General features: G+C 34.3%; 1 protein-coding gene across 3 annotated transcripts in view; it reads right to left on the bottom strand.

Annotated features, from left to right (window-relative positions):
* NAALADL2 (N-acetylated alpha-linked acidic dipeptidase like 2) overlaps positions 1-27194 on the bottom strand; it is a 1451411-nt gene that overhangs the window by 653832 nt on the left and 770385 nt on the right. For all 3 annotated transcript variants that reach the window (XM_082839043.1, XM_082839042.1, XM_082839044.1), the window contains one exon: positions 10457-10730. In XM_082839043.1, coding sequence (XP_082695169.1) covers positions 10457-10730 — 274 coding nt within the window. The remainder of the gene's footprint in view (positions 1-10456; positions 10731-27194) is intronic.

Here is a 27194-nt window from a genome sequence, read left to right on the forward strand (position 1 = left end):
ATTACTTTTTAAATTTTTTATTTTAATACTTTTAAAAAATATTTTATTTTAATAACTTTATTCATTTCATTTTATTTTTTTCTACCTTTCTTTTTTTTTTCTTTTTCTTCTGTGCCATGTGGCTGACAGGGTCTTGGTGCTCTGGCCAGATGTCAGGCCTGAGCCTTCGATGTGGGAAAGCCGAGTTCAGGAGATTGGACCACCAGAGACCTCTGAGCCCCATGTAATACAAATCAGCAAGAGTTCCACCAGAGATCTCCAACTCAGTGCTAAGGCCCACCTCCACTTGACAACCAGCAAGCTCCAGTGCTGGACAACACATGCCAAACAACTAGCAAGACAGGAAAATTGTAGAATAATACAAGGCTGACCAGTATTTATTAAATAAATGGTCACATAATATTAATGATCACATTGTAAAAATGAGATAATTTATGTTTTCCCTTTCAACTTTCTAAGCTATCTACTAAATATGACTCACTGATAGCATCTTAAAACAGAGATATTATACATTTGGTTATATTAATGAACATACTTTTCATATTTAGGAGAGTTTGGGGGAAACTCGTACTGGTCTGAGAGCGTGTAGGCCAGACTATGACTTTTTGTTTGTGTACATACCAGAAAAATATGGCAGTTACTAAAATACCAATTCTGTAAATGACATCAAAAATGGCAATTTCAATTAAAGAGCTCTCCAACTCATCTTCTATAAATAGCATATATAAATGATCAATGCATTTTAACATGTAAGAGGATTTTATCCCACAAAGATATTCCCCAAAACAGGCATCATTTTATCAATTTATTTTGGTTTATGTACTTTAAGGCTATGCATTAAAAGTCAATATTTACAGAAGTCTCAATGTTCTGACAGTTTGACAGGTGATAATAAAAATTATCTATTGTCTTCAAAGGATGCTTCTGAACCAGGTCCTTTCCAAAAGTCTTTCATATTTACCTTCAAGCAAACTGAAAATCACAGATGCAAGAAAGCACATTGAATTTTTCTGAGACAAATCAATATACAATGATATGATAAAATGTCAAGCCATTTTTTCCAACCATTCTTGTTGCTACAATGAACCTCTCTTTATTGCATGTATTGTCACGCTAGAAAACCGTCCACTTACCAGTTGGCATACCATGTTTAATTTATGTCCAAATATCAAGGATTAAGTCACATCTGAGCCGTCTTTGGGAAATGCCAAGTGAACAGGAATGTAGGTGCTTGTTGAACTATTTACTCTATGTGTACCAGTTTTTCCCTAACACATAGAGGACTTCCTGACACATAGGAAAGAGTAAATGAGAGGTGCAGAGTGAAAGGAAACTAGCTCTGTTTTATATTTTTTACCACAAAGAAATATTAAAAAGTCTACACATTAATTTTTATTTAAATTTTATATGTTAATTTTTTTTTTTTTTTTTTTTTTTTTTTTTGCGGTACACAGGCCTCTCACTGTTGTGGCCTCTCCCGTTGTGGAGCGCAGGCTCCAGACGCGCAGGCTCAGCGGCCATGGCTCACAGGCCTAGCTGTTCCGTGGCATGTGGGTTCTTCCCGGACTGGGGCACGAACCCGTGTCCCCTGCAACAGCAGGCGGACTCTCAACCACTGTGCCACCAGGGAAGCCCTATATGTTAATTTTTGAACAAAGAACTTAAAAAACAACAATTGTAACAGAAAATCAAATATTTATACTTTGTTAAAAAAGAAAAAGTATCGGCATGACAACAGACGGGCCACATAGTAACAGCTAAGAGGATACTGGTACACTTTAGAAATGAATAGTAAAATACAATTATCTTCTATCCACTTTAAAATATGTGATTAGAAGGAATCATAAACCAAATAATTAGCAATGACTAAAAATCAAAACATTAAAAAGTGACATTCTATAGCACCAAATGTTCTATGGAAAAGTGGAGAGACTATTCTGAGAAGAAGCAACAGAAGAGAATAAACAAGAGAACTGAATAGAATTGTTATTTTCTGTAGTAAGCTAACTAAAATTAATAGAACAATCACGGAAAGTAGCCAGGTCAGAGAAGTGTTTCTGGGGCCCTCCACCTGCTGGTGGCCTGGGTTCAACATTGAGGAATGATCCAGGGCCATGTTTCTCTTCTACCTGAGGTAGCAAAAATTATTCATGCTTATGAAATGATGTATGCCTTGAAATTTTTCAGACTTGACATTTTCAACCAAATCAATCACTCTGAATCCTCCCAGTTTTCTCTAAGAGATTCTGAATGTACAGAATATTTGAAAAGCCTGCTTTGACTAAAACAGTAATTTTCTACTCAAAGTCAGAAACGGTAAACCCAAGCATTTCTCATACTGACAAAATACAGGGTTATCAGAAGTACTATTCATCTAAATACAAATTTTACTTTAGAAACTTACTACTACTTTATGTAATCTAGCTTTTGAATATTCTTCAAATTAAAGTGCTTATGTTTATTAAAAACTTGTAAAATCAGAATAATCTCCCATGTTTACTGTTATCCTTTCTAAAACAATAGTATATTAGTAATGATGAAGAGTTCAAAATTCAAAGATTGTTAGTACTTTCTTAGTTCTTTTTTTTCAAGTTCACTGAAGGGCTTTCCATCATAGACCTTATTATGAAAACCACAATGTATTAAAACACGAAAGCCAATGCTGCTTCCTCCCACCCTGTGGCAGACATCACTAATCAATCCTTTCAAACTCCTTCTCAAACTAGTATTCTAGCTAATAAAGACCAGTTAAGATGGGGTTGGCATAAGCATCCAGATATATAAAATATTAAGTATTTTAGTATTAAAAAGCTATTAATAATTTAAATAATATTTAGTTATTTAAAATGTTTAATTACTAGAACAGCAGAAGAACTAATCAGTTAAAATAGACTCCCAACCGATCAGAAGGGACACCAGCAAGTGTGCTAAACTAGTACATCCCAACTGAATTCAGCATTAAGCATGAGACACACAATCCATTCTGCTGTCTTCAGTGTAAAAGGTCAGATAAAGGGATGGCTTGTCAATTTTATCACTTTTTATTACTGTAATATAAACACATGCTGAAAAAATATTTGCTACAATGATATACTAAATGCAGTGCTTAATAGCACAGTGAATAATCTATTTTATTTTATTTGTGTACAGTGACCATGTTTTGAAAGCAGAAAAAACAAAGAGAAGCCAGAGTAGTCACTTGTCTTGGCATATAGTAATCATTTTTAACAACTTGTGAAATGTTTTATAATCTAACATATAAAGCACATCCATCTAAAGGAGAGAAAATTAAGTTAAAAAGTACTGTAATATAGAAATTTAACCAAAGTGAAGCAAAGTTCCGTCAGGATTCTATTTCCATATTTACATCAATAATCTCCAAAGTCAACAGGCAAAATAATGCAAACCTGGGATAAGAATGTATACTAAATTAAGAAAACAAATTGTGGGGAAGAAAAAAATGCACTATTTAAGGATTTTCTAGGTAATTTAGAAAAAAAAAAGATATGCATTAGAGATGTGGGTTGAAGCGTGTGCCTAGGTCTTGGCAAAGTGGAAAAAATTCAGAAGTAGATCAGGGCAAGAGGTGGGTAACGGCAAGAGAGAGATGAGGGCAAGAGGAGGTTCACAGGGAACCCCAGCTGTTGGAAAACTGGAATTTGAATACAGAACCTTAGAGGGAGAGAGGGAGGGAGGAAGAGAGAGAGAGAAAGAGAAAGGGAGGGAGGAAGAAAGAGAGAGAGAGGGAGAGATCACATGCACGCACGTGTGTATTATAAGAAGGGTTAAATTGGACAGGGCTGTTATGATAAAAAAGGAAAAAGAAAATCAGTACTTAACCATTTATGTCCTCTGTACTAGCCATTTTACCACGGAGATTACATCAGTTGTTTTCAGTCAATCTTCAGAACATTCATATTTCTCGATATTTCTGACCACTATTCACATGAGGAAATGGAGTCTAGCATATTTAGGTAACTTGCTAGTTTTCATAGCAGGATGGCACCATGCAGTTGTGTAATTGCTTACCTAATAGCAAGTTTCCCCTATTAGACTGCCAGCTACATGTGGGCAGTGTCCAAAACTTTCTTATGGATCATTTTGCTCCTGTGATCGGCATAAAAAAGGGCACTCAGTATATACTTGCTAAATGTTGAGTGTTTCTTGTTACATTAGTGACAGCCAGCAGGCTAAATTCTATATCAGTCAATCTTTCAGTATCAAATTAAAATACAAGGAAAAACAGATTAATAATCAAAGGGTACTTTATTTAATAAATGATACTCCACTTATTAAGGTAAGGATATTGAAGGAGTTGCAAATTCATTCAAGAGAATTCTTCCTGGAGACCATGAAAGTAATATGATAGAATTCTGCTTCCTTTAAAATCAACTATATTAATGTACTGAAATAGTGCATAAACCTAAGGATCAACTTTTGCACAGATCTCTCTAGTTCTGAAAAGACTGAATTTGCAGCATCCAATGAAATGAGGTAAATCTTATTTGTAAACTGTATACTGGCATTTTATGGAAATTAAACTATATATTAAATCTGCTAAGAAAGTTATGTTATCAAAACATTGTAAGTGGTATGCTTTAACTTATATTAAAACTAAAAATCCTGACCTAGAATTTTCTGTCAAACAACAATTATGGTGATTCAGAATCTTTAGAAATAACTTTAGTCAAATTAGAAATCTGTAGTCAAGGGGCTTCTCTGATGGAGCAGTGGTTGAGAATCTGCCTGCCAATGCAGGGGACACGGGTTCGAGCCCTGGTTTGGTTAGATCCCACATGCCGCGGAGCAACTGGGCCCGTGAGCCACAACTACTGAGCCCGCGCGTCTGGAGCCTGTGTTCCGCAACAAGAGAGGCCGCAATAGTGAGAGGGCTGCGCCCCGCGATGAAGAGTGGCCCCCGCTTGCTGCAACTAGAGAAAGCCCTCGCACAGAAACGAAGACCCAACACAGCCAAATATAAATAAATTAATAAATTTTAAAAAAAAAGAAAAAAGAAATCTGTAGTCAAACACTTTCTCACTCAAAATGCTATATTTCTTCTAATGAAGAGGGAGAAAAATAGTCCATTGTACTTTAACTGTTTAGGTGAATTCAACTATCTTTGTTGCAAACTTCTATTTCGTAAAATAAGCTTTTATTCTTTCCCAGGAATAAGATGTAACCTCCCTAACAAATATTTCACTAGGGACACTATGTTGTGATATATCACTTTTTTATTTGTAAATGCTTCTATCTATGAAATTTTAAATCCAGGAAAAATATATACCTTAAATATGTGGAAACTAATCCCATGGACTATCTTGAAAAAACAAAAAAAAGCAGCCAACTTTGAAATTATTTTGTTAACTCAGTTACTGCACAGAGCTCGTGAAATCAGAAACAGAAGGTTATATTAAACCAAGGGATTTTATGTAGATTTTTTTTTAAGTGAATCACTTACATACAACTTTGTTCAAAGCCATTCATCTCACATTTGTGCACCGTTGACCAAAAGATGGATTCCACAAAAGAGGGGAGACAAATAAAATGCAAAATCCTTTTCAGCACTGAAAAACTGCTCGAAGCTCACATTTCTTTATTTGTGAGACAGTAGCCTCATCTTCATAACCAGACAATAATACAATTTCATTCTATTCCTTTAGCTTTCCGATATTTTTATCTGTAACAGGAAGCATTCAGAGCTAAATACATATAGCTTTGCCTTCTGCCATAACACTGATAAGTTTGCCTTTGTTTGAGAATATTAAAAATAAAAGAGGAATAAAAGAGGAAGACAAAGTCTTCCTAGCCGTGAGAAAATAGACATCTGATTACAAGTTATCCAAGGATTCCATGCAGCGATTATTTTCTCTTTAAGACTTTTTGACAAAATATTTGATGCAGTGTTCAGATTTCATGTGTTAAACTATGTCATGAAATTTCACAAAACAAAGACAAGCAATGCTCTTCAGGCCCAACCTGACATGCTTTGCCATTCTGCATTCAAAAACAAAATACTTCATTTATCTGAGCTTTCAGTTTTAAATGAAAAATTATATTATATATCAGGGAATTATATTTATTTTATTATGTATTCATACTTAAGGCATTTTCCTCCCTAATGATTAATATTTGTCATGTTAAATAGAAGACGGGAAGACTGTATTCAGACAATGTGGTAAACATTTGTACTCCAAATTTTATGATATATAGTTCTGATATTTTCTTAATTTCTCCCATTTAAATGCATCTACTTTATACCGACTACTAATAACAATAGCTAACATTTATTGAGTGCTTCTAAGTTCCGGGCCCTTGACATGGTTTCTATCATTTCTTCCTCACAACAATCATTTGAGGTACTATTACTATTCCTCTTATACAGATAAGGACTTTTGAGGCTTAGAGAATTGAAGCAACCAATCCACAGATGTGCAACTGGTAAGGAAGGTTGCTAGTCTGGGCTCCTGAACTATGCTTTCTGAAGAATGGGATAGTAAGAAGTGTGTTGGTAACAATATTTCATGCACAGCTAATGAGTGGTTGAAAATGTTTCTTCATAAAACTGCATTATTTGGCTTGTCTTCCCGATACAAAATAATGCTTAACAGAAAGAAAACTTCAACATTTATAAAATGTATTGGAATAAAAACAAATCCCTTATTCAAAGTAAGAACATGGTAGAACCAATCTGACCAACCTGTATTAAATACTAATTGTTCCCTTTACTCTTCTGTACCTGCACTGGTTTCACAAAGGACAAAAGAAATAACTGCACAGGAATTACATAAAGCCATATATTCTATTTATAAAACTGACTAGACATTGCCAGCACTATCAATGTCTTTAACATTATGATGATATTATAGTTGATATTTCCCTTTAATAAAAATATAAATCACTGTTTATTCCCTGAAGCTAACCTCATTCATGCTAAATTATTTATGTATCCATTTTAATATGTATTTTGCATCTGACAGGAAAACTCTCCTTAGGACCATTTTACTGACCCACCTGTCATTATGATGGGGTAAACAATGTCACCTTTCCAGTGCACAATGAATTACAAAATGTTGCAAAGTACACCATCCATCATGCTGGCACTAAGTAGGTTTTCGAAATAGATCTCAGATATCACAAATGCTGTTTAGACTGTTAGCAGAAAGCAAAAATTGGAAGCCTATACAAAATGGTCATATGATGAATAGACATGACAGCTCTTCAAAGTAAAAGGGCATGGCTCTTCTACAAATAACCTTGTCAAAAGCAAAAGTAGTGGGGAGCTTTGCTGGCAGTTAGACTAGAATAATTTAAGAACTTGTTAATGGCACTGCCTGATAGAAATTCATGCAAATACAGTGTACTCAAAATCAAAAAGTCGGTATGCCTGAGTCATCAGCAGCAACCTCTCAAGCTTGATTTGAATTGGGAAATAGTCTGAAGAGACACAGAAAATTCACCAGTGTCCTATTAATTAGAATATGTGAGTTTCAGTAATACACCTATCTAAAACATGTATATAAAATATATGCAAGTATTCTATATGCATATAAAATAGTCACCAAGAAATTGCTTTGCTTTTGAAAATTATAATACTAATATAGTAAAAGTTTAAAAAGTCAATATCACATTATATCCTTTACTTATATAAATCTTTAAATTATTATGTACTTAGTGTAATAGATTTGAATTATTAACATAATTCTAAAAATACTTATTGCCAGTGTTGTCATCTAATTTGCACGGTTAATTTCTTAAATTATGTTCTTCAAATACAAAGTGTTTGTTTTATCTATAATTGCATTTTAGTTCCTTTAACATTATTCCCTTCTATCTAGGCCTAATATTTCACACATGGAATACACTTCTACATCTATAGCTAACTTTATTTCTCCCTTTTAATAGCTATATTATTTAAAATCTTTTTCACCACTTCTTTATTGAAAATGGTATTTTTTAATTCAAATATAGTTGATTTATAATATTATATTGGTTCCAGGTATGCAACATAGGGATTCAATATTTTTATAGATTATACTCCATTTAAAGTTATTATAAAATATTGGCTATATTCCCTGTGCTGTACAATATATCTTTGTAGCTTATTTACTTTATACATAGTAATTTGTATTTCTTAATCTCCTATCTTGCCCTTCGCCTTCCCTCTCCTCACTGGTAACCACTAGTTTGTTGTCTATATCTGTGAGTCTCTTTTTATTTTGTTATATTCATTCACTTTATTTTTTAGATTCCACACATAAGTGATAAAATAGAGTATTTTCCTTTCTCTGGCTGACATTTCACTAAGCATAATATCCTCCAGGTCCATCCATGTTGCTTCAAATGGCAAAATTTCATTTTTTATGGCTGAGTAATATTCCATTGTGTGTGGGCGCCTGTGTGTGTGTGTGTGTGTGTGTGTGTAAAAAATTACACTGCTATGAACATTGGGGTGGGTGTATTTTTTTGTTAGTGTTTTTGTTTTCTTCAAATATATACTCAGAAGTGGAATTGCTCAGTCATGTGGTAATTCTGTTTTTAGTTTTTTGAGGAACCTCCATACTGTTTTCCATAGTGGCTGCACCAATTTACATTCCTACCAAGTTAATACTAGAGTTCCATGACTTATGACTTCGCAGATACTTAACTACTTCCATGATTCTATAGTAGACCTTGGTTTTCTTTTATATGAAACAAAGAGAAAATTTAAACACTTAGAACTGATAAGATAAATGTGTGAAAATCCCACAGAGATATGGTTACACAGGAATATAAAAAAAAAAATCCAATGTGCCCAGGCAATTATTAAAGAGGTACACACTAAGGCAACTGAGACACAAGCTATAGTTCCACGGCTTTTCCATATCACCTCAGTCCAGGAATAATGGATGTTTGCCAGAGGAAACTGGAAAGAAAATAGATGGGGGTGATTCCAAGGATCCACTCAAGCTTCTGGGGTTTTGTTCTTATTCTGTGTTTTGGACATGCTTTTGTTTAAGGAAGGAGATGACTGTGCTGTGCTTGAATCAACCAGGATAAAGAGGAGCCTGGAAATGTGTAGGGCTTATGTAGGGTTGGGAGTCTAAAATATGTGGGGTAACTTTAGAATCTTGACTTGGGACCAAAGTTTCTGAACCAAAGAAAGAATGCTGGCGGCCTCCCTCTATTTCCATTAGTACGCAAGTACTTTTCCATTATTGCCTATCAGACATAGTGTATATTCATCAAGTCAAATCATGAGTCCTACACTAGAAATATTACAGACATTTAATATTATGTTAACTTTTAATTAATAAAAAGGCTTTCAAGGTGGTGCTGGTTATATGCGGTTCTGCTAAATATCAGAGAATGTTACAACACAGAACAAGAACAATGCCAAAGCAGTGGTTAGCTGCTTCTCCTCATGTCGCACCTGAAAAAATTTTTTTTTTAATTGGGAACAAGCATGTATTTCTGCAATGTAATTTTAAGTGATTTAAATTAATCATCTTAATCACAGTTAATAATAAGTTGGATTCTTAAAAATCTGTGCCAATAATCAACAATCAGAAACAGCATTTCATTCATATAAAATCTATAGAAGAAATCAATAGTTTTGTTAAAAAAACTAAATGTGTTTATTCAAATGGGACTCTTACATGGAGATGGAAAAGTTGCCTATATAAAGGAAACTAGTGACCAATTAAATGCTATGGTTTCTACCTGCTCTCTTGTCCTTACCATAGGCTAAGCTCTATCCTCCAAGATTTACATATATTAATTAATTCTCATAACAAGCTTATGAAGCTGGAACTATTATTATCCCCATTACAGAGATGAGAAAACTCAGCCCTATATGCTTAATTAACAGTGGTAATTGGGCAGCTGAGATTTGAAACTAGTCCACGTGGCTCTAGAAGCTGTGCACTTAACCACAATGCCAAAAAACCACCACATCAAAAAAACCAGCTAACCCAGAAAGACTAAAGCAATAATTCACACCTCGTCCCTTGTTTATATTTTCCATCATAAAGCAGACACACTGTATGTCAAATCTTAAATGTGTGAGTAATCACATCAATTTTCCACTTCATTTCTTGTGTGCATACACAATTTCAAAACACAACTGCTTCCGTTTCTATTCTTTCTGTCCACATTGATCTATTAAAATTTGCCTCTTCAGAACCAAAGAATGAAATGAACTCACACTGTAAGGATTAAGCAAACTGTGAATGACTCAGTCACACACTCAACACTTTTAAATTAAATTCTTCTAACATGTTTTCACTTTCAAAATATGACAAGAAAAGGGTCAGGCAATTCAAATCTTCCTTCCCCTTTCCTGGCACCTCCACACTGAGAATATTTACTGGTTATTTTGGTATGTTGCTTCTTGCCAGTTAGTTCAATTTAGATGAAAGCTGTTGTTTTCTAATTTCATTTCACTGTAAATGACAGAGACAAATTGTCATATTACCTTGAGAGTTCCACTGGCAGAATAGGCTGCATATGAGTACAGCAGATCTTGGCTGCCGTGTTGTCTGGCTTCTTCGCTGCAAGGCTGGCCATTAGGATGAAAGCACTGGCCACTGCTGCTTAGAGTCACTGAGCTGGGAGAAGGGCCTGGCAGGTTCAGCAGCACAGAGTAATTTACAAACTGTACATCTTCTAGGCCCAAAGAAGTCCACTGAGTCTTAATCTTCTTTGAAATTTCTATGTCGTTTTCACTTTTGTACAGTTGTACCAAATTTCTGAAAGAAATTTAAAAGGTATATTCTAAAAAAAAAAAAAAGGAAATCTTTATTCTTTCAAGTTGTGGTGATTCAGTATACGAACCATTATTAATAGATGTGGGATGTGAAAGATGCGTGAGACAGGACACTACACAAGAAATTCACAATTTGGTAGAGGTGATGAGCTTTACAGAAATTATAGAAAATCAAAGCAGAATGAATTAAACTCAAATTAAGAACTAATAAAGTTCTATGGGACTACAGAGAAGAGAAGAATTAATACCAACTAGCTCTTTTATTACTTCTGATCCTTCTATTGACAACAACATAATCTATTTAAAACTCAGCTCCAAACCTAGGGGTCATGTTGGTTGAGACAGTTCTGCACTGTAGTTAATATGATTACATATAAAGCTATGTGATTAATACACAGATATTGGTATTTAAAAAATGATTCAGAGGGAACTCTTCTGATACAAGTTACATGCCAAATTACATGATGCTATGAACATAATGATATGCAATAAAATCAGTATATTGTGGCAAAACCAACCACAGATTGTCAAACCAATATGAAGTTAATTTTTGTGTGTGCTTGCTGTGTAGTCTATATATTTATTCCTATACTTGTTCCATAACCCATAATGACACTATTTTTGCTTAGGACATCCTAGAAACCAGACAAGCTCTGTTTAAAAAATGCATAGAACCTAGAAAAGCATGATATGGGAAATTAAAAAATAAAAATGTAATAAAGTTTTGCTTTGTTTTGGGCTAGAATGCAAAGGAAACAGCTCTTTTTTGGGCAAAAAATCTTCCTATAAGCATTTTATTGCTATCCAAACTAATACCTAAGTGGAAATTTTACTATAGTTGTCATTTTTGCCCATCAAATTATTTTTCTCACACATCCTTATTTTAGGACCCTGTTTATTCAAGAACCCTCAATGAAACATATTTGAAAAAAGAATAAGAAACAGGCACAATGGAAAAAAATACATAGGATGGTATAGGAAAGCATTACTGGAGAAAAAAGGTCTGTTGACACAGCTTAAAAGTTGGTGTATACAGGAAGGTGCGATGACAATTTACCAATTGTTTTCTATCTTTTTAAGGTTATTTCTATTCTTTTTTAAAAAAATATCTAATTTGACCAATAATCAGTGTCATGTAAATTTTATGGAAAAACTTATGGAAGAATTCTACTTTTTATTCTGAATAATACTGGTCAGCCTTGTATTTATTTTTTTTCTTTTTTTGGTGGGGAGGCTTTTTGAGGTATAATTGACAAACGAAATTGTATATATTTAAAGTGTACCACATGATGATTTAATATACATGTATGGTGTGAAATTATTATCACAATCAAATTAACACATCCATCAACTCACCTTTGTTACTTAGTTGTGTGCCTGTGTGTGTTGAGACCACTTAAGATCTACTCTCTTGGCAAAATTCAAGAATACAATACAGTATTGTTAACTATAGTCACCATGCTATACGTTAGATTCTCAGAACTTATTCATCTTATAACTGAAGGCTTCTATTCTTTGACCAACATCTCCCCATTTCCCTCAGCGCCCAGTCCCTGACAACTACGATTCTACCCTGTTTCCAAGAGTTTGACTTTTTTTAAGATTCAACATGTAAGTGATATGATGCAGTCTCTGGCTTTCTTGGTATGGCTTATCGCACTTATCACAGTGTTCTCTGAATTCATCTACATTGTCGCTAATGGCATGATCTCCTTTTTTAAGGCCGAATAATATTATTGAATGTGTATATTGTATATACACACCACTTTTCTTTATCCATTCATCTGTCCATGAACACTTAGGTTGTTTTCATACTTTGGCTATTGTGAATAATGCTGCAATAAACATGGCAGTGCAGATATCTCTTTTAGATACTGACTTCATTTTCTTTGGATATATACACAGAAGTAGTACAGCTAAACTGTGGTAGTTCTAGATTTAATTTTTTGAGGAACCTCTATACTATTTTCCATAATGGCTCTACCAGTTTACATTCCCACCAGCAGTGTACAATTTTACCTTTTCTTCACACCCTCACCAGCATTTGCTATCTAGTCTTTTTGACAGATCTCCTAACAGGTGTGAGGTGATATTTCATTGTGGTTTTGCTTTGTATTCCCTGATGATGTTGAGAACCTTTCATGTATCTATTGGTCATCTCTGTATCTTCTTTGGAGAAATATTAAGGTCCTCTGCCCAGTTTTTAACTGTTTTTTTTTTCTTTTTTTGCTATTGAATTGTGTGAGTTTCTTATATATTTTAGATATTATCCCCTTATTAGCTATACGTTGGGTATTTTCTCCTATTCCATAGATTGCATTTTTATTTTGTTAATCATTTCCTTGGCAAAAAAAATTGCCAAGACCAATGTCAAGAAGTATTCTTTTTTAGGAGTATTGCAGTTTCGGGTCTTACATTTAAGTCCTTAATCCATTTCAAGTTAATATTTATGATGGAGTAAGATAGGGGTTTCTTTTGCATGTGTACATTGTTTTCCTTACACGATTTATTGAAGACACTGTTCTTTCCCCATTGTGTTCTTGCCTCCTTGGTCAAAAATTAATTGACCATATATATTGGGTTTATTTCTGGGCTCACTATTCTGTTCCATTGACCTATTTTCTATGATTAATTTGTTTCATTGATCATTTTTGATCAAACAGATCATTGATGTGTTTGGATGACAAAATAATCTTTTGATCACTATAGCTTTGTAATATAGTTTGAAATCAACAAGTGTGATGTGTCCAGCTTTGTTCTTTTTTTCTCAAGATTGCATTGGCTATTCAATGTCTTTTGTGGTTCCATATAGATTTTAGAAATGCCACTGGAATTTTGATAGGGATTACATTGAATCTGAAGATTGCTTTGGGTAGTGTGGACATTTTAACAATATTAGTTCTTCAAATAAGAACATGAGATATCTTTCCATTGATTTGTCTTAATTTTTTTCATCAATGTTTAAAGTTTTCAGTGTACAGGTCTTTCACCTCCTTGGTTAAATTTATTCTGAAGGATTTTATCCTTTATTCTAGGCTTCCAATTTGTTGGCTGATATTTGTTCATAGTAGTCTCTTAAGTTCCTTTGTATTTCTGTGGTGGCAGTTGTAATGTCTCCTCCTTTATCTCAGATTTTATTTGAGTCTTCTTTTTTCTTAGTCTAGCTAAAGGTTTGTTGATGTTGTTTATCTTTTCAAAAATACAGCTCAGTTTCATTGATCTTTTCCATTGCTTTTCTGGTCTCTATTTCATTGATTTCTGTTATTTACTGATCTTTGTTATTCCCATCTTTCTGCTAACTTTGGGCTTAGTTTGTTCTCTTTCTACTTTCTTCAGGCGTAAAGTTAGATTGCATATTTGAGATCTTTCTTTTTTCTTAAAGTATTTATCACTATAAACTTCTTTTTAAAACTGTCTTTGCTGCATCCCATAAGTGTTCATATGTTCTGTACCATTTTTTCTCAGGATGTATTTTGATTTCCCTTTTGATTTCTTCCATGACACACTGGTTACTCAGGAGTATGTTGTTTAATTTCCATGTTTAAAATTTTTCCAGCTTTCTTCCTATTATTGAGCTCTAGTTTTATACCACTGTGGTCAGAAAAGATATTTGATACGATTTCATACTTCTTAAATTTGCTAAGCCTTGCTTTGTGACCTAAATTATGATCCATCCTGGAGATGTTCTATGTGTGCTTGAAAAGAAGGGGTATTCTGTTGCTGTTGGGTAGAATATTTTGTATATGTCTGTTAGGTTCATTTGGTCTAAAGTGTAGTTCATATTCAATATTTTCTTACTGATTTTCTGTCTGGATGATATATCCATTGTTTAAAGTTGGGTATTGGAGTCCCCAACAATTATTATATTGTTCAGATCTGTTAATGTTTGCTTAATATAGGTGCCAATGTTCAGTACCTATATACTTACAATTGTTACATACTCTTAATAAATCAATCCCTTTGTAATTACATAATGACGTTCTTTGTGTCTTTACAGTTTTTAAAGTAAGTCTATTTTGTCTGATATAAGATTGTAGGGGTCCTCAGTGGCCAAGGTTGTGACTATACACAGTAGCAGTGAGGGCTGTTTGGTAGCAAAGGCTGCTGGGGACTCCCCATCTCTTTTTCTCCCATGTAGGATGTTTTGGCTGAAGGGATCCCTCTTGGTGCCTGGTTGGCTTGCAGGGCTATTACAGTGAGGGTGGCATGGGTGTCTGATGAATGGACACCCATAGAGTAATCACAAAGCCAGGGTCTGGAGTATAGGTGCTTGTAGAGTGATAGCAGCTTCCAGGATCCAGGACATTGGTCAGCCTACAGTGGCAGCGACTCTATTGCCTAAGTCACAAGAACACATGGAATGGCAGCTATATCCAGGTCTAAAGTGCAGGTATAGCAGAGTAGCCATGGTTCTGAGTTCTGGGGAATGTGCACGGTTAGGGGGGTGGTGGCAGCCCTGGTTCTGGGGACTCTGCAACAGCAATTCTTTTGGGTGTGGGGAGGGACAGCAGCATCTCCCTCTCCTGGGAGTCTGCAGCAGTGATGGTTTTTGGTTACCTCAGTGGTGAAAGCTGCTGGTATCCTCTAAGCATCAGGTCACTGAAGTCCATGCCAATGAACATTTTGGGGCTTCCCACCATGAAAGCTGTGGGGAGTTTGTGGCTGTCGGGGTGTTACAGTCCTGAGTGACAAGACTGTTAGGATCCTCCACAGAGCCAACCACTAGGGACCATGGTCGATACCAATAGCCTCCACCCTTCTTGGTTCCTAGCCATCTTCGGATGTCCCAGCTAAACTGATCTCCCCCACAACATTTCTCCTTTTTTTTTTTGATCCACTGTGCTGCTATAGCCCTCCCAGACCTATTTTAGTGCCTGGGTATCTAATTTTTTTTTTTGGTGGGGGGGAGGAGGGGTGAATACAGGCTAGTATTTCCTACTCCCTCATCTTGCTCTCTTCCCTGTTCTTTCATTGCTGTATCTGATCTCTGCCTCTGCAACTCTCTTTCTTTGTTCCTAACTGTAGTTCTTTCTGCAGTATTTTGGACAGGACAAGTAAACTAATTGAACTGAAACTTAACTCAGTTTGATGAAAAAACCATTTGGAAATTAATAAGCAATAATGTCCTTTTGTAATATGTATAAAGTGGACTTGCAGAATACATACTTTTTATTCATGTAAATTTGACTATGTACAGTCAACATTAACAGAAAAAGAGAAGAGAAATTTTAATACTACTTTAGACTTCTATTTTTTTTTTTTTTTTGCTCCTCTACCCAGTCAATTGATGACCATAAGTCTACCAATTAGTAGGCAAGATGTTTACTCTGCCATTTCTTTTGCTAGTCTCAGGTTCAAAGTGCTTTACAGTGTAAGCAACACAAAAAAACGTTTCAAGATGTTTATACTATACAACATGGCCTTGAAAGGTAAATAAAATACTACTTTAGGGACTCAAATGAAGAATTAGTAATTTGTCTCAATGCTGGAGAATTTCTAAATACTATTCACTATTAAGCTAAACTTACTGAGTAAAGGATATTTGTATTCTCTATTTCAATTTAAAGGATATATACTTTTTGTATTATAATTTCATTTTTCAATGTTATGAAAAAATTGAATATATAATATATAACATATATAACTTATGAAGAATAATGAAAGAATGACCCAGCCTATGAAGTATAACATTTCCAATATTACTGAAGCCCTCTAGATAGTCTTCATTTCATCAGTTACCCTGGCCCGCAGGGTAATCACCAACCTTTTTTCTCTTTTTGTGGCTTCCTTTGTCTTCTTTTTATAGATTTAATATGTATGTATCTATAAGTCCTTAACAGTTCATTCCTTAGGCTTTGAGTTTCTACCTTTATATACTTGGTATCTTCTATATATTCTTTTTTTACATATATTGACATATGACATTACGTAAGTTTAAAGTGTACAACATGATGATTTGATACACTTATATATTACAAAATGATTACCACCATACCATTAGCTAACACCTTCAGCACATCACATAACTATCATCTATTTTTTGTGGTGAGAACATTTAAGATCTACTCTCTGGGCTTCCCTGGTGGCACAGTGGTTGAGAATCTGCCTGCCAATGCAGGGGACACGGGTTTGAGCCCTGGTCTGGGAAGATCCCATATGCCGCGGAGCAACTAGGCCCATGAGCCACAACTACTGAGCCTGCGCGTCTGGATCCTGTGCTCCGCAAGAGAGGCCGCGATAGTGAGAGGCCCGCGCATCGCGATGAAGAGTGGCCCCCGCTCACCGCAACTAGAGAAAGCCCTCGCACAGAAACGAAGACCCAACACAGCCAAGAATTAATTAATTAATTAATTTTAAAAAAAAGATCTACTCTCTTAGCAGCTTACAATATGATGATTATTGTAAATATACGAATATTCTTTTGTGATTTGATTTTCACTCAGTATTAAATTTCTGAGATTCCTCCAGGTTTATTATCAGTTTCCTGAGACAAGTATTTTAAAGTTGTTTTGTTTTCTCATTATTACAAATAATGCTGCATTGATCATTCTTGTCTATGTTTCCTCATAAATATAGGCAAGAACCTCTCTAGGGAAGGACTTACTGGTCCATACGTTATGTGCTTGTCTAACTTTAATCAAAAATGCCAAAATGCTTTTTTAAAAGTTCTGATTGCACTGCTACCAGGTCTGCATGAAACTTATTCTTCCATTCCTCACCAATACCTGGTATTGTTTTTATTATTTTATTTTATCTTATATTTTTACCAAGGGTAGTGGGTGTAAAATTGTATATCATTATGTAACTCAGAAATACTGTCACTGGTGTATGCTAAATAGTTTTCCAAAGCTTGTTGTACTACCAGCATTATTTAAGAGGTCCTTTTTTTTTTTTTTTTTTTTTTTTTGCAGTACGCAGACCTCTCACTGTTGTGGCCTCTCCCGCTGTGGAGCACAGGCTCCGGACGCGCAGGCTCAGTGGCCATGGCTCAGGGGCCCAGCCGCTCTGCAGCATGTGGGATCTTCCTGGACCAGGGCATGAACCCATGTCCCCTGCATCGGCAGGCGGACTCTCAACCACTGCACCACCAGGGAAGCCCTAAGAGGTCCTATTTTTAGAGTATCTAACTTTTGCTATCCAATAAAAGTAAAATTGTATCCAATTTTTATTTGGATAATAAAATTATTTTATTTGGATAATACAAATTATTTATTAATTTGTATCCAAAATTGTATCCAACTATGATTTTAATTTGCATTTCCAGGATTACTAATGAAGATTTTTTTCATGTATTATTTAGCCACCCATATTCCCTTTCTATGCAATGACTATCTGTGTCTTTTGCCCACATTTATGGAAGCTTTTGTGTATTCCTGATAATATTTTTAGGTCAGGTGTAGGGTACCTATCTTCTCCCAGTTTTTGGCTTCTCTTTCATTTTCAATGTCTTGTTTTATGGTATTATAAAAGTTTATAATCTTAATGTACATTTTTTAAAGGTTTTTTTGTTTCTTATTTGTTTTTAATAGAACGTACAGTGCCATAAGCTGGCCACAGCATGGTGTCATTTGCTCCAGAGAGCCTTTGTGTACATGTATTTTTTAATACAGTGTAATGGTTTCCACATTTTCCTGATGTGCTTAAGAAATTCCTCTCAGGGATTTCCCTGGTGGCACAGTGGTTAAGAATCTGCCTGCCAATGCAGGGGACACGGGTTCGAGCCCTGGTTCAGGAAGATCCCACATGCCGTGGAGCAACTAAGCCCATGAGCCACAACTACTGAGCCTGCGCTCTAGAGTCCACGTGCCACAACTACTGAGCCCAGGTGCTACAGCTACTGAAGCCCATGTGCCTAGAGCCTGTGCTTCACAGCAAAGAGAAGCCACCACAATGAGAAGCCCACGCACAGCAACGAAGACCCAACACAGCCATAAATAAATAAATGAATAAATTTTAAAAAAAGAAATTCTTCTCAAACCTAAGGAAATGAGGTCATTCTCATAAAAGTTTTAAAGAATTAAATTTCTCACATTTCAATGTTTACTTGGAATATTTGTGTGTGTGTGTGTGTGGTATGGGGTAGGAATGCATGAAATATTACTTTTTTCCATATGAATAATCATCCTAGTCACCTCTGTCATATTCTTCACTCATGTGCAGTGACAGTCATATACAAATTTGCACATGTCTGTGAGTCTGATTCAGCTCCTTAGTCAATTCCATTAGTCCTTTTGATCCATCTTCATAGAAATATTCTATTTTAATTATTATTACCTTAAAATATGCCTCAGTATTCAGAAAGGCAAGTCCTCCTACTTGTTCTTCCTCAAGAACATCTTATTGTTTCTTTTTCTCTTCCATACTAATATTAAAATGAGTGTATCAATTTCCATATCAAGATTATGATTAGAATTACACTGAGACAAGATCAATATGAGGAGAAATATCATCCTTATAATAAAATAACAATAAGCCCTAAATATTATCAAATACTCAGTTAGTGGTAACATAAAAATGTTTTAAAATTAAAATATTTTCTGCTTATTGACGGTGTAGAGGAATACTATTCCATTGTTCTATCAAGTAATCCTGCTAGACTCTAATTATAATATTTTTATCTTTTTCTTAGTTTTCTTCATTAAAAATATAAGCAAATAATGAAGTTTTATTACTACCTTTCTCGTCATTTATAGATTGTAATTTTTTGATTACTAAGCAGGCTAAAACCTCCAGAAGATATTTAATAAAATATTTAATAAGTTATGATAGTTATTTCTAAATATTAGATTAAATATGTTCCTCTCATTTTGATAGAAGCTGTTTTATAATTAGGTATTGGATTTTATCAGAAATTCTGATGCATTTATTAAGACAATAATATTATCCTTTTCTTAATAGGGTGGATTACCTTAATTGAAATTTTTTAGCATTAACTCAAACTTGCATTCCAAAAATTAACTCTACTTAGTAGAATGCATTATGATTTTTAGCTATTATGTGATTTATTTTGCAAACATTTTATTCACAATTATCATGTCTATTTTTATAAGTAAAGCTGGTATGCAATTTTCAGGCATGATTTTAATTTGAAGTTACACAAACCTCAAAAAATGAGGTAGAGAGTATTTCGTCCCTTGATCTGTTTTTTTGGGAGAACTTGAATATGATTATAATTTTTGAAAAATACATATTATTCTAATTTTTTAACATCTTTATTGGAGTATAATTGCTTTACAATGTTGTGTTAGTTTCTGCTGTATAACAAAGTGAATCAGCTATACATATACATATATCCCCATATCTCTTCCCTCTTGCATCTCCCTCCTACCCTCCCTATCCCACCCCTCTAGGTGGTCACAACACTGAGCTGATCTCCCTGTGCTATGCAGCTGCTTCCCACTAGCTATCTATTTTACATTTGGTAGTGTATATATGTACATGCCACTCTCTCACTTCATCCCAGCTTACCCTTTCCCCTCCCCGTGTCCTCAAGTCCATTCTCTATGTCTGCATCTTTATTCCTGTCCTGCCCCTAGGTTCTTCAGAACCTTTTTTTTTTTTAGATTCCATATATATGTATTAGCATACAGTATTTGTTTTTCTCTTTCTGAATAGTTATTATTCTTAAACTAAAAATTGTCTTACTTGATGTTCTTATTATGGGAGAACTATGAACTGCTGATTCAAACTCTTTAATGCTATACTAATTTTATTAGTTCTTCTTTGAATCATAGCTCTTTCATTGCTCCCTGTGTCACTTGCTATTAATCTTCAAAGTTTCTGATTTCATCACTTGCCACAGTACTCTATCGTACGTTTTGATTCCCTTGCCAACTTCTCTTACTATCCTGTCAGCTCAGGATACCAGTGTTTTAAAGGAGGTATATTATCATATACCTCCTTTAAAGGTAGTACTGTAGGTACTGTACACAGCCTCTACATGTTTTGTACGGTACCTTCTTAAAAATAATACCAAAACCAAAAATGCACTAACTCGAGCACCTAAATCCCTACATGTATTAGACATGATGTCTTTGTAAGTACTGATTACTATTCCCACAGCATCTAATAGGGAAAAATCTGGATAAGCAGCTAAGAATTATGACCCAAATTCCTGCATCTTCCACAGACTTACACTGCAAATATTTGTTTAAAATTTATTGATTTATCATTTTACACATTATCTTTACCTTAGAGAGATTATCTTATTCAAATCTTATACACTATGATGGTTGACTGGATTTAAGGGAACATGTATTACAGTAGTCTGAATACCACTTTATCAATATAACAAAAATGCATCCTGAAAGATGTTAACAAAGCTTTGGTATACACATGGTTATGAAAGTACTGGTCTTTAAAAAATGATAGAGAAAACATTTCCTAATAAATATTGCCTAACATTCCAAATAATTAAGGTAATAAATACCTGTTCAAGCTTAATCTTCCTAGATCAATTTTTAATTCTACTGCCTTTAAAACTGTATTTTAAATTTATCAAATTGTTTAAATGAGTCTTGCCCCCTGCACCACCCCTCCAAAAAAGTTTTAAAGAAGCTATATGAGTTCTATGTTCTGAAATTATGTAACCTTTAAATCTAAATTGTTTTACATAAATCAGTTTTATTGATACAAATGGTTTGGTCAAATGATTCTATCCATTAATTATTTCAAATTCCTTCGAATGTTAAAATGCAGAAATTTTATTGAGAATCTACAGTTTTTTGAACTTTTTCCCCACAATATTTTGAGATATACGGTGAACAGTTCTGTTATAATTAAGCAGTTTGCTATATTCAAAAAGAAATGTTATTCAGTAATTAACTGCAATATAATTTCCATTTACTAATTTAGAAAAAGCTGCAAAACTAGGAGTGTGTCACCTAAAATCACACGATATTTGACAAATATTTCGCTCTGCCTTAATTTTTAGGAGTTTCCATGGGCCAGTAGTTTTGGCAGGAAGCATAATGAACTGTGATGCCTGAGACTTGAATTTGGAAGTAAGTTTGGCATTAGTGTTTCACTGGCTGGTAGAGACTGGAAATGGGAGGATTTTGGCTTTGGTAGACAAAATTCTGTTTATATCAATGTTTCACACCTGCTACTGGATGAGCCACAGAGCAACCCCCGTGTTCGAATTGGAGGAAGCGATGCATGTAGTATTCCTAGTGCAAGCGTGAGTGCCAAGATTCTACTGTAAATGAACAGGGAAAGAAAACACCTAAAGAAACACACTCACATTACACAGAAAACAAACAGCGCATTTACTCATGTCCACCGAGATTTTCTTATGTGCACATACAATGACATACACGCATACTCATACTGTAGGGCTTTGATATTTCTTATTTGACTTGGTATTCAATGTAGTAAATTCTGTGAATCATGCACTATATGTACCTAGTAAATTTCAAGATTATAGCATGAACTGACTTTTTATCTCAATTTTGCTTTAGAAATATTAACACTAAAATGCATGGTAAAACTGTATTACACATGATAGCAAGAAATTAAGTGGTGAGGAGGGTAAAGGAACATTCTTTCACTTTTCCTCCCAGCCACCCACTAACACCATGCCAAATAAAACATGATTACTTGCTCAACTACTTTTTGCCTTTTAAAAGACCATATTAACAGTAAGTCATGTATTTACTGTCTACTCTAGAGACTGAAAACATTGTGCATAATTATTTCACAAAAAGACCCTCATGTAACTACTGTTACTGTTTCACAGGTAAGAAATTTGAGGGTCAGGCAATGTAACCAAGAAGTAAAATGTTCCAGATTTTAAGGAGGTCAGATTTCTCCTACACTACGTTGTATTTTAAATTTCCACTATACTACACTGCTATTTAGAAGGAGCAGATCGTCTTCCAAACCCTGATGCTTTCCAAAAGCAATACAAATGTTGAGGTTTATAAAGCATAGTATTTGGGTAAAATAATTAAAAGTTAGATGGTATGAGGTTGGAAGAAAGAGATCTTTATGCTCATGAGAAAATAAGACTTAGAGAAATCAAAGTATTTCAAGAACACAGTAGTCTAAATTTCAGCGTTTGAGAACCATCTGAACAAGAAAGAAAAAACTGCTTCTTATATACTCCATTTTTAAAAAAACTAGAACAGAAGTAGATTAGCTGAAAGATATCTTCCTGTCTCCTCCTTGTGATCAAGGAGAACATGGTACATAGCTGTCTGCTTTGCACGTTATGGAAGGCACACAGACGGGCTTGGTGATCTCTAGCTAAATCCCTGGCATAAAGCTGGTAATTAATACTTAATTAATTTGATATTTCTTTTAACTTGATATTACACAAACAGTAAAATAAATGACTAAAACCCAGGACACACAGAAACGAAACAAAATCAACTGCCAATACATCTGTTACTACCTGAATTAGAAAAAATAAGAGTCTGGTGGTATATCTCTACATCTTTCATCCTTTGCACACATTCGTACAGGAGATAATTCCATCCCTGGTTAATAACGTGTGCATATTTGGATTGTAAGAAAAAAATACAGTAGTATCTAATGATGAAGCATTTAAAAATACATTTTAGAAAGAAGAAATGTGAAAAAATGGAGGCTAATAAGCTTTCATAGAATGCACCAGCCCAGCACAAGAATGTTACACTTACTATTAATAGCGCCTGGCTTTAGAGACTCTTTCTCTGTCTTTTAGGGAAAATAGTTGTCAAAGGTCACTTTCTGAATTAAGCACCTAAATTATCTAAGCTAAATTTAAAAGTTGACTCACAAAATGGACAAGTTAATCCAATCAGTGAGACATTATAAGTCTTCAGTGTCATCTGCTTGGTTCTCTAATGCAATGACATAAACTTGGATGGTACCAAAACTTACATGGATTCTTGATTTAAATAGTCACTACTCTATGATCCAATGAATAAATATTGGGAGAAGCATATTCCATTTCAATAAGATCATAACAAAAGTGACTGGTCTCCATACTTCAGAATAAGCATTTTTACTGAGAAATGTTTAAAGTACCTGAAACACTAACATGATTCCCTATTCTTGACATTAACACAAAATTATTAACATATTTTACTAAACTTAAAAAATAAACTTTTTAAGGACAAGTATTGAGTCTCACCCTTTTTAACACATCCTAAAACTCTAACTACAGTTCCTTGTGCTTAGTAAACGGGAACCATAGCAAATAATCAGTAAATGTTTTTTACTAAATATACTGTTAAGACTATATTGAAAGTATAATTTTAACATACTTATTTTCATTTATTTTCCAATATAGCAAATTAAATCTTGAGTAGCACAGCAAGGTTGACTAAAATAATGAAGTAACCTTATATAATGGGGGGAATTAATATATTTAAAAAATAATTTTTAGATATTGTCTTTCTGTGACACTGCAAATACATTAAAGCTATTGTCAAAACAATGAATGATAATGTCTCCATGAGGACAATAATCAAAATCAGTAAGAATTTGTGTTACTTGTCACTTGTTAATCAAAACTACCTTCCTCATGCACACATTCATTTCAGCACTCGAGTGAAATCTTCTCTATTAAATCATACTCATTACATGACATGTTGCATAAATCATGAGAAAAAACTCTTAAAACAGTCATCTTTACGAAATGCTTTGAAATCAACCTGTAGAGATATCTGGTCATTGAAAGTCATAACAGTATGGAAACAAAAATGAAAAATGAAAAGTAAATGTTAACCTGATAGAAAATTAGGGTTTTGACAAGAAAAACATATTGCATGTTGAGATATTTGAATAAGCTGTCATTTACAAGCTTCATCTCTATTGTACATGTGAAGAAAGAAGAAAAGAGGCTTATTGCTAGAGAAGAAATGAGCAGCATTGATGGTGATGTATTTCTGACATATACTATCCCTAGTTGGGCCAGACCCTCATCTGCTGAACATCATGAATAATCCAGGATAATTGGACAACCAACTGTCAACAAAAGATTAGTAGAGGGTAGTGGGTGCAGGTGGAGAGAGACAGGAGCTTTGGAAGGAGGAGAATAGAGAGTGGAAAGACTCTGGATTACCTATTGGTTTACCTACTGGTAAAAAAAAAGAAAGAGGGCTTACCTATTGGTTTTCACATATAAGCTAGATGACCTTGTGCATATCAGTATCTTTTGAGCCTCAGTTTCCACACTGTAATATGTTGAATAGTAACATGTTAAGGTTTTTTTGAGAGCATTAAATACATATGTAAAGTGCTTAGCACAGTCTCTAGCACTTCCAGGAGTATAACAAAGGTTACTTTTCTTTCCCTTTTCCTGTCCTAAATGATCTGCCCCAAGTACTGAAACAAGAATAACAGCATCTACTTTAGTATAAGAACTGCATCAGAATATATACATGGACATAATTTGATTCATGGTTGGAACTACTGATATTAAGCCCTATTTGCCATCTTTCTCTTCTTCTGAGAAAGTTCATGATATTTGAATATACTGCTACACATTTGAATTCTAGACACTGGATTCAATGTTTTATATTTTCTTTCTTCCCTCCAGGTCCTTCACAGTTAGGAGCACAATGGAAAAGTTAAGTCTAGAATGATCTCAGATTATTTGTTACTTATTCTTCACAGAAAAATTACCATCATCTCCCTTTAAAAGCTTTTATTTTTTCTTTATGTAATTAATGTGTATTTACTGGAGGAAAAAACTAGAAAAAACAGAGGAGCAAAAAAGTTTAACAAAAGAATGCAAGAAAATAATCCCAACAGGAAAATGCTCTCCTGGTAATAAAAACAAAAACAACAACAAAACAATATTACCTGTTGGCAAAATTGAGTTCACAATTCAAATGCTTTTTAAAATAAATACTCATAATTGTTACGGCATTTATACTGTCACCACTACCAACATTTTCTGAGTGTTTGCTCTGTGCCAATCATTGTTTTAGGTGGTTTATATTCATATAATATTTGAACACAAAATTTGAAATTATATTAAAATGGGCCTAGGAAAGAATTAGAATAATTCCCAAGTTTTAAGAAAAGGTGTCTAGAAATTTGTTTCTTTTCCCTGGCTCACACCAAACAGCTGAATATAGAGCTGCCAGTTAATGAAGACTGGCAGAGCAAGCTGACAGCATCAAGTCTGGAGGATAAGGCAGTAAGCAAAGTTTCAGAGAATTGTATTCTTTCTAGTAATCTAGAGATGGTGGACATTTCTTGAATCTAGGTCAAATATGTCTTTGTGTGTGTATGTTCATACCACTGAATGAATATTGGTGATGCTAATCCAATTGATGAAGCAAAAGCAGATGGCTAATATGCTCCCAGATGAAGGAAAAAAACAAACAAAGAATAGTACTCTCATCACTGAATATCTACTATGTACAAGGAAATGTAAACGCTCCCATCTGGCGAAATCTGGCTAAAACATCTGAACTTCTTTGGCAGTTGGTCAAATCTCACTTTGAACTGTCCCATGCATTTTTTTTTTTTTTTTTTGGACTTTGCCACTAGCTACGTATTTTTATTCTCACATTCATTCTCCCCCCGGCCCTCCACCCGCAAAATGATCACTGACTATCTACTGTGTGGCAGCCACTGTGTTTATTTCAGGTAAATGGTTAAACCAAACAGACAAAACTCCTTGATCTCTAGTTAACTGAGGTAGGCTTTAAAACTTACAAAACAAAATTTGAAAGTACGAAGAAAATATGCAAATTCACAATCAGAGTTGGAAATTTTAACAAACTTCTCTCAGTAACTGATAAACAGAAAAAGATAAGTTGACTTTTCTGGAATAATACGACTGGTTTTAAAAATTGACCAATTTGACATACAAAGAAAACCATACCCAATAACTTTCTAAGTGCACATGGAACATTTACCAAAACTTCCCATATGGTAGGGCCATAAAGCAAGTCTCAACAAACTTCAAAACACTAAAATCATATAAACTGTATGTTTTGAACACAGTGGAGTTAGGCTAGAAACAAAAAAGAAAAATATAAGCAGAAATTCCAGTTGCTTAGAAATTAGATAATTCTCCTTAGTAACCAGTAAGTCAAAGGTGAAATTAAAACAGAAATAGGGAATATTTTTAAATGAATGATACTGAAAATATGACAGCAGTATTTTGGGGAAGCAGCTAAAGCAGAGCTTAGAGAAAAATGTATTGCCTTAAACAAGTAAGAAAACAGAAAGTCAATGATTTAGCTTCAATTTCAAGAAATTAGAAAAATAAAAGCAAAATAAACTCAAATGAAATTTAAAAGAAGTAATAAAAATAAGAACAAAAATGATCGAAATAGAAAACAAATGTACAGGAGAAAAAATCCTATGGACGCTCTGATATGCATTTTGGGTTTTTGGTTTTTTAATTAATTATTTATTTATTTTGGGCTGCATTGGGTCTTTGTTGCTGCACACGGGCTTTCACTAGTTGCAGAGAGCAGGGGCTACTCTTTGCTGTGGT

Source organism: Leucopleurus acutus (assembly GCF_964270905.1).
Source record: "Leucopleurus acutus genome assembly, chromosome: 5".
Taxonomy (NCBI): Eukaryota; Metazoa; Chordata; class Mammalia; order Artiodactyla; family Delphinidae; genus Leucopleurus; species Leucopleurus acutus.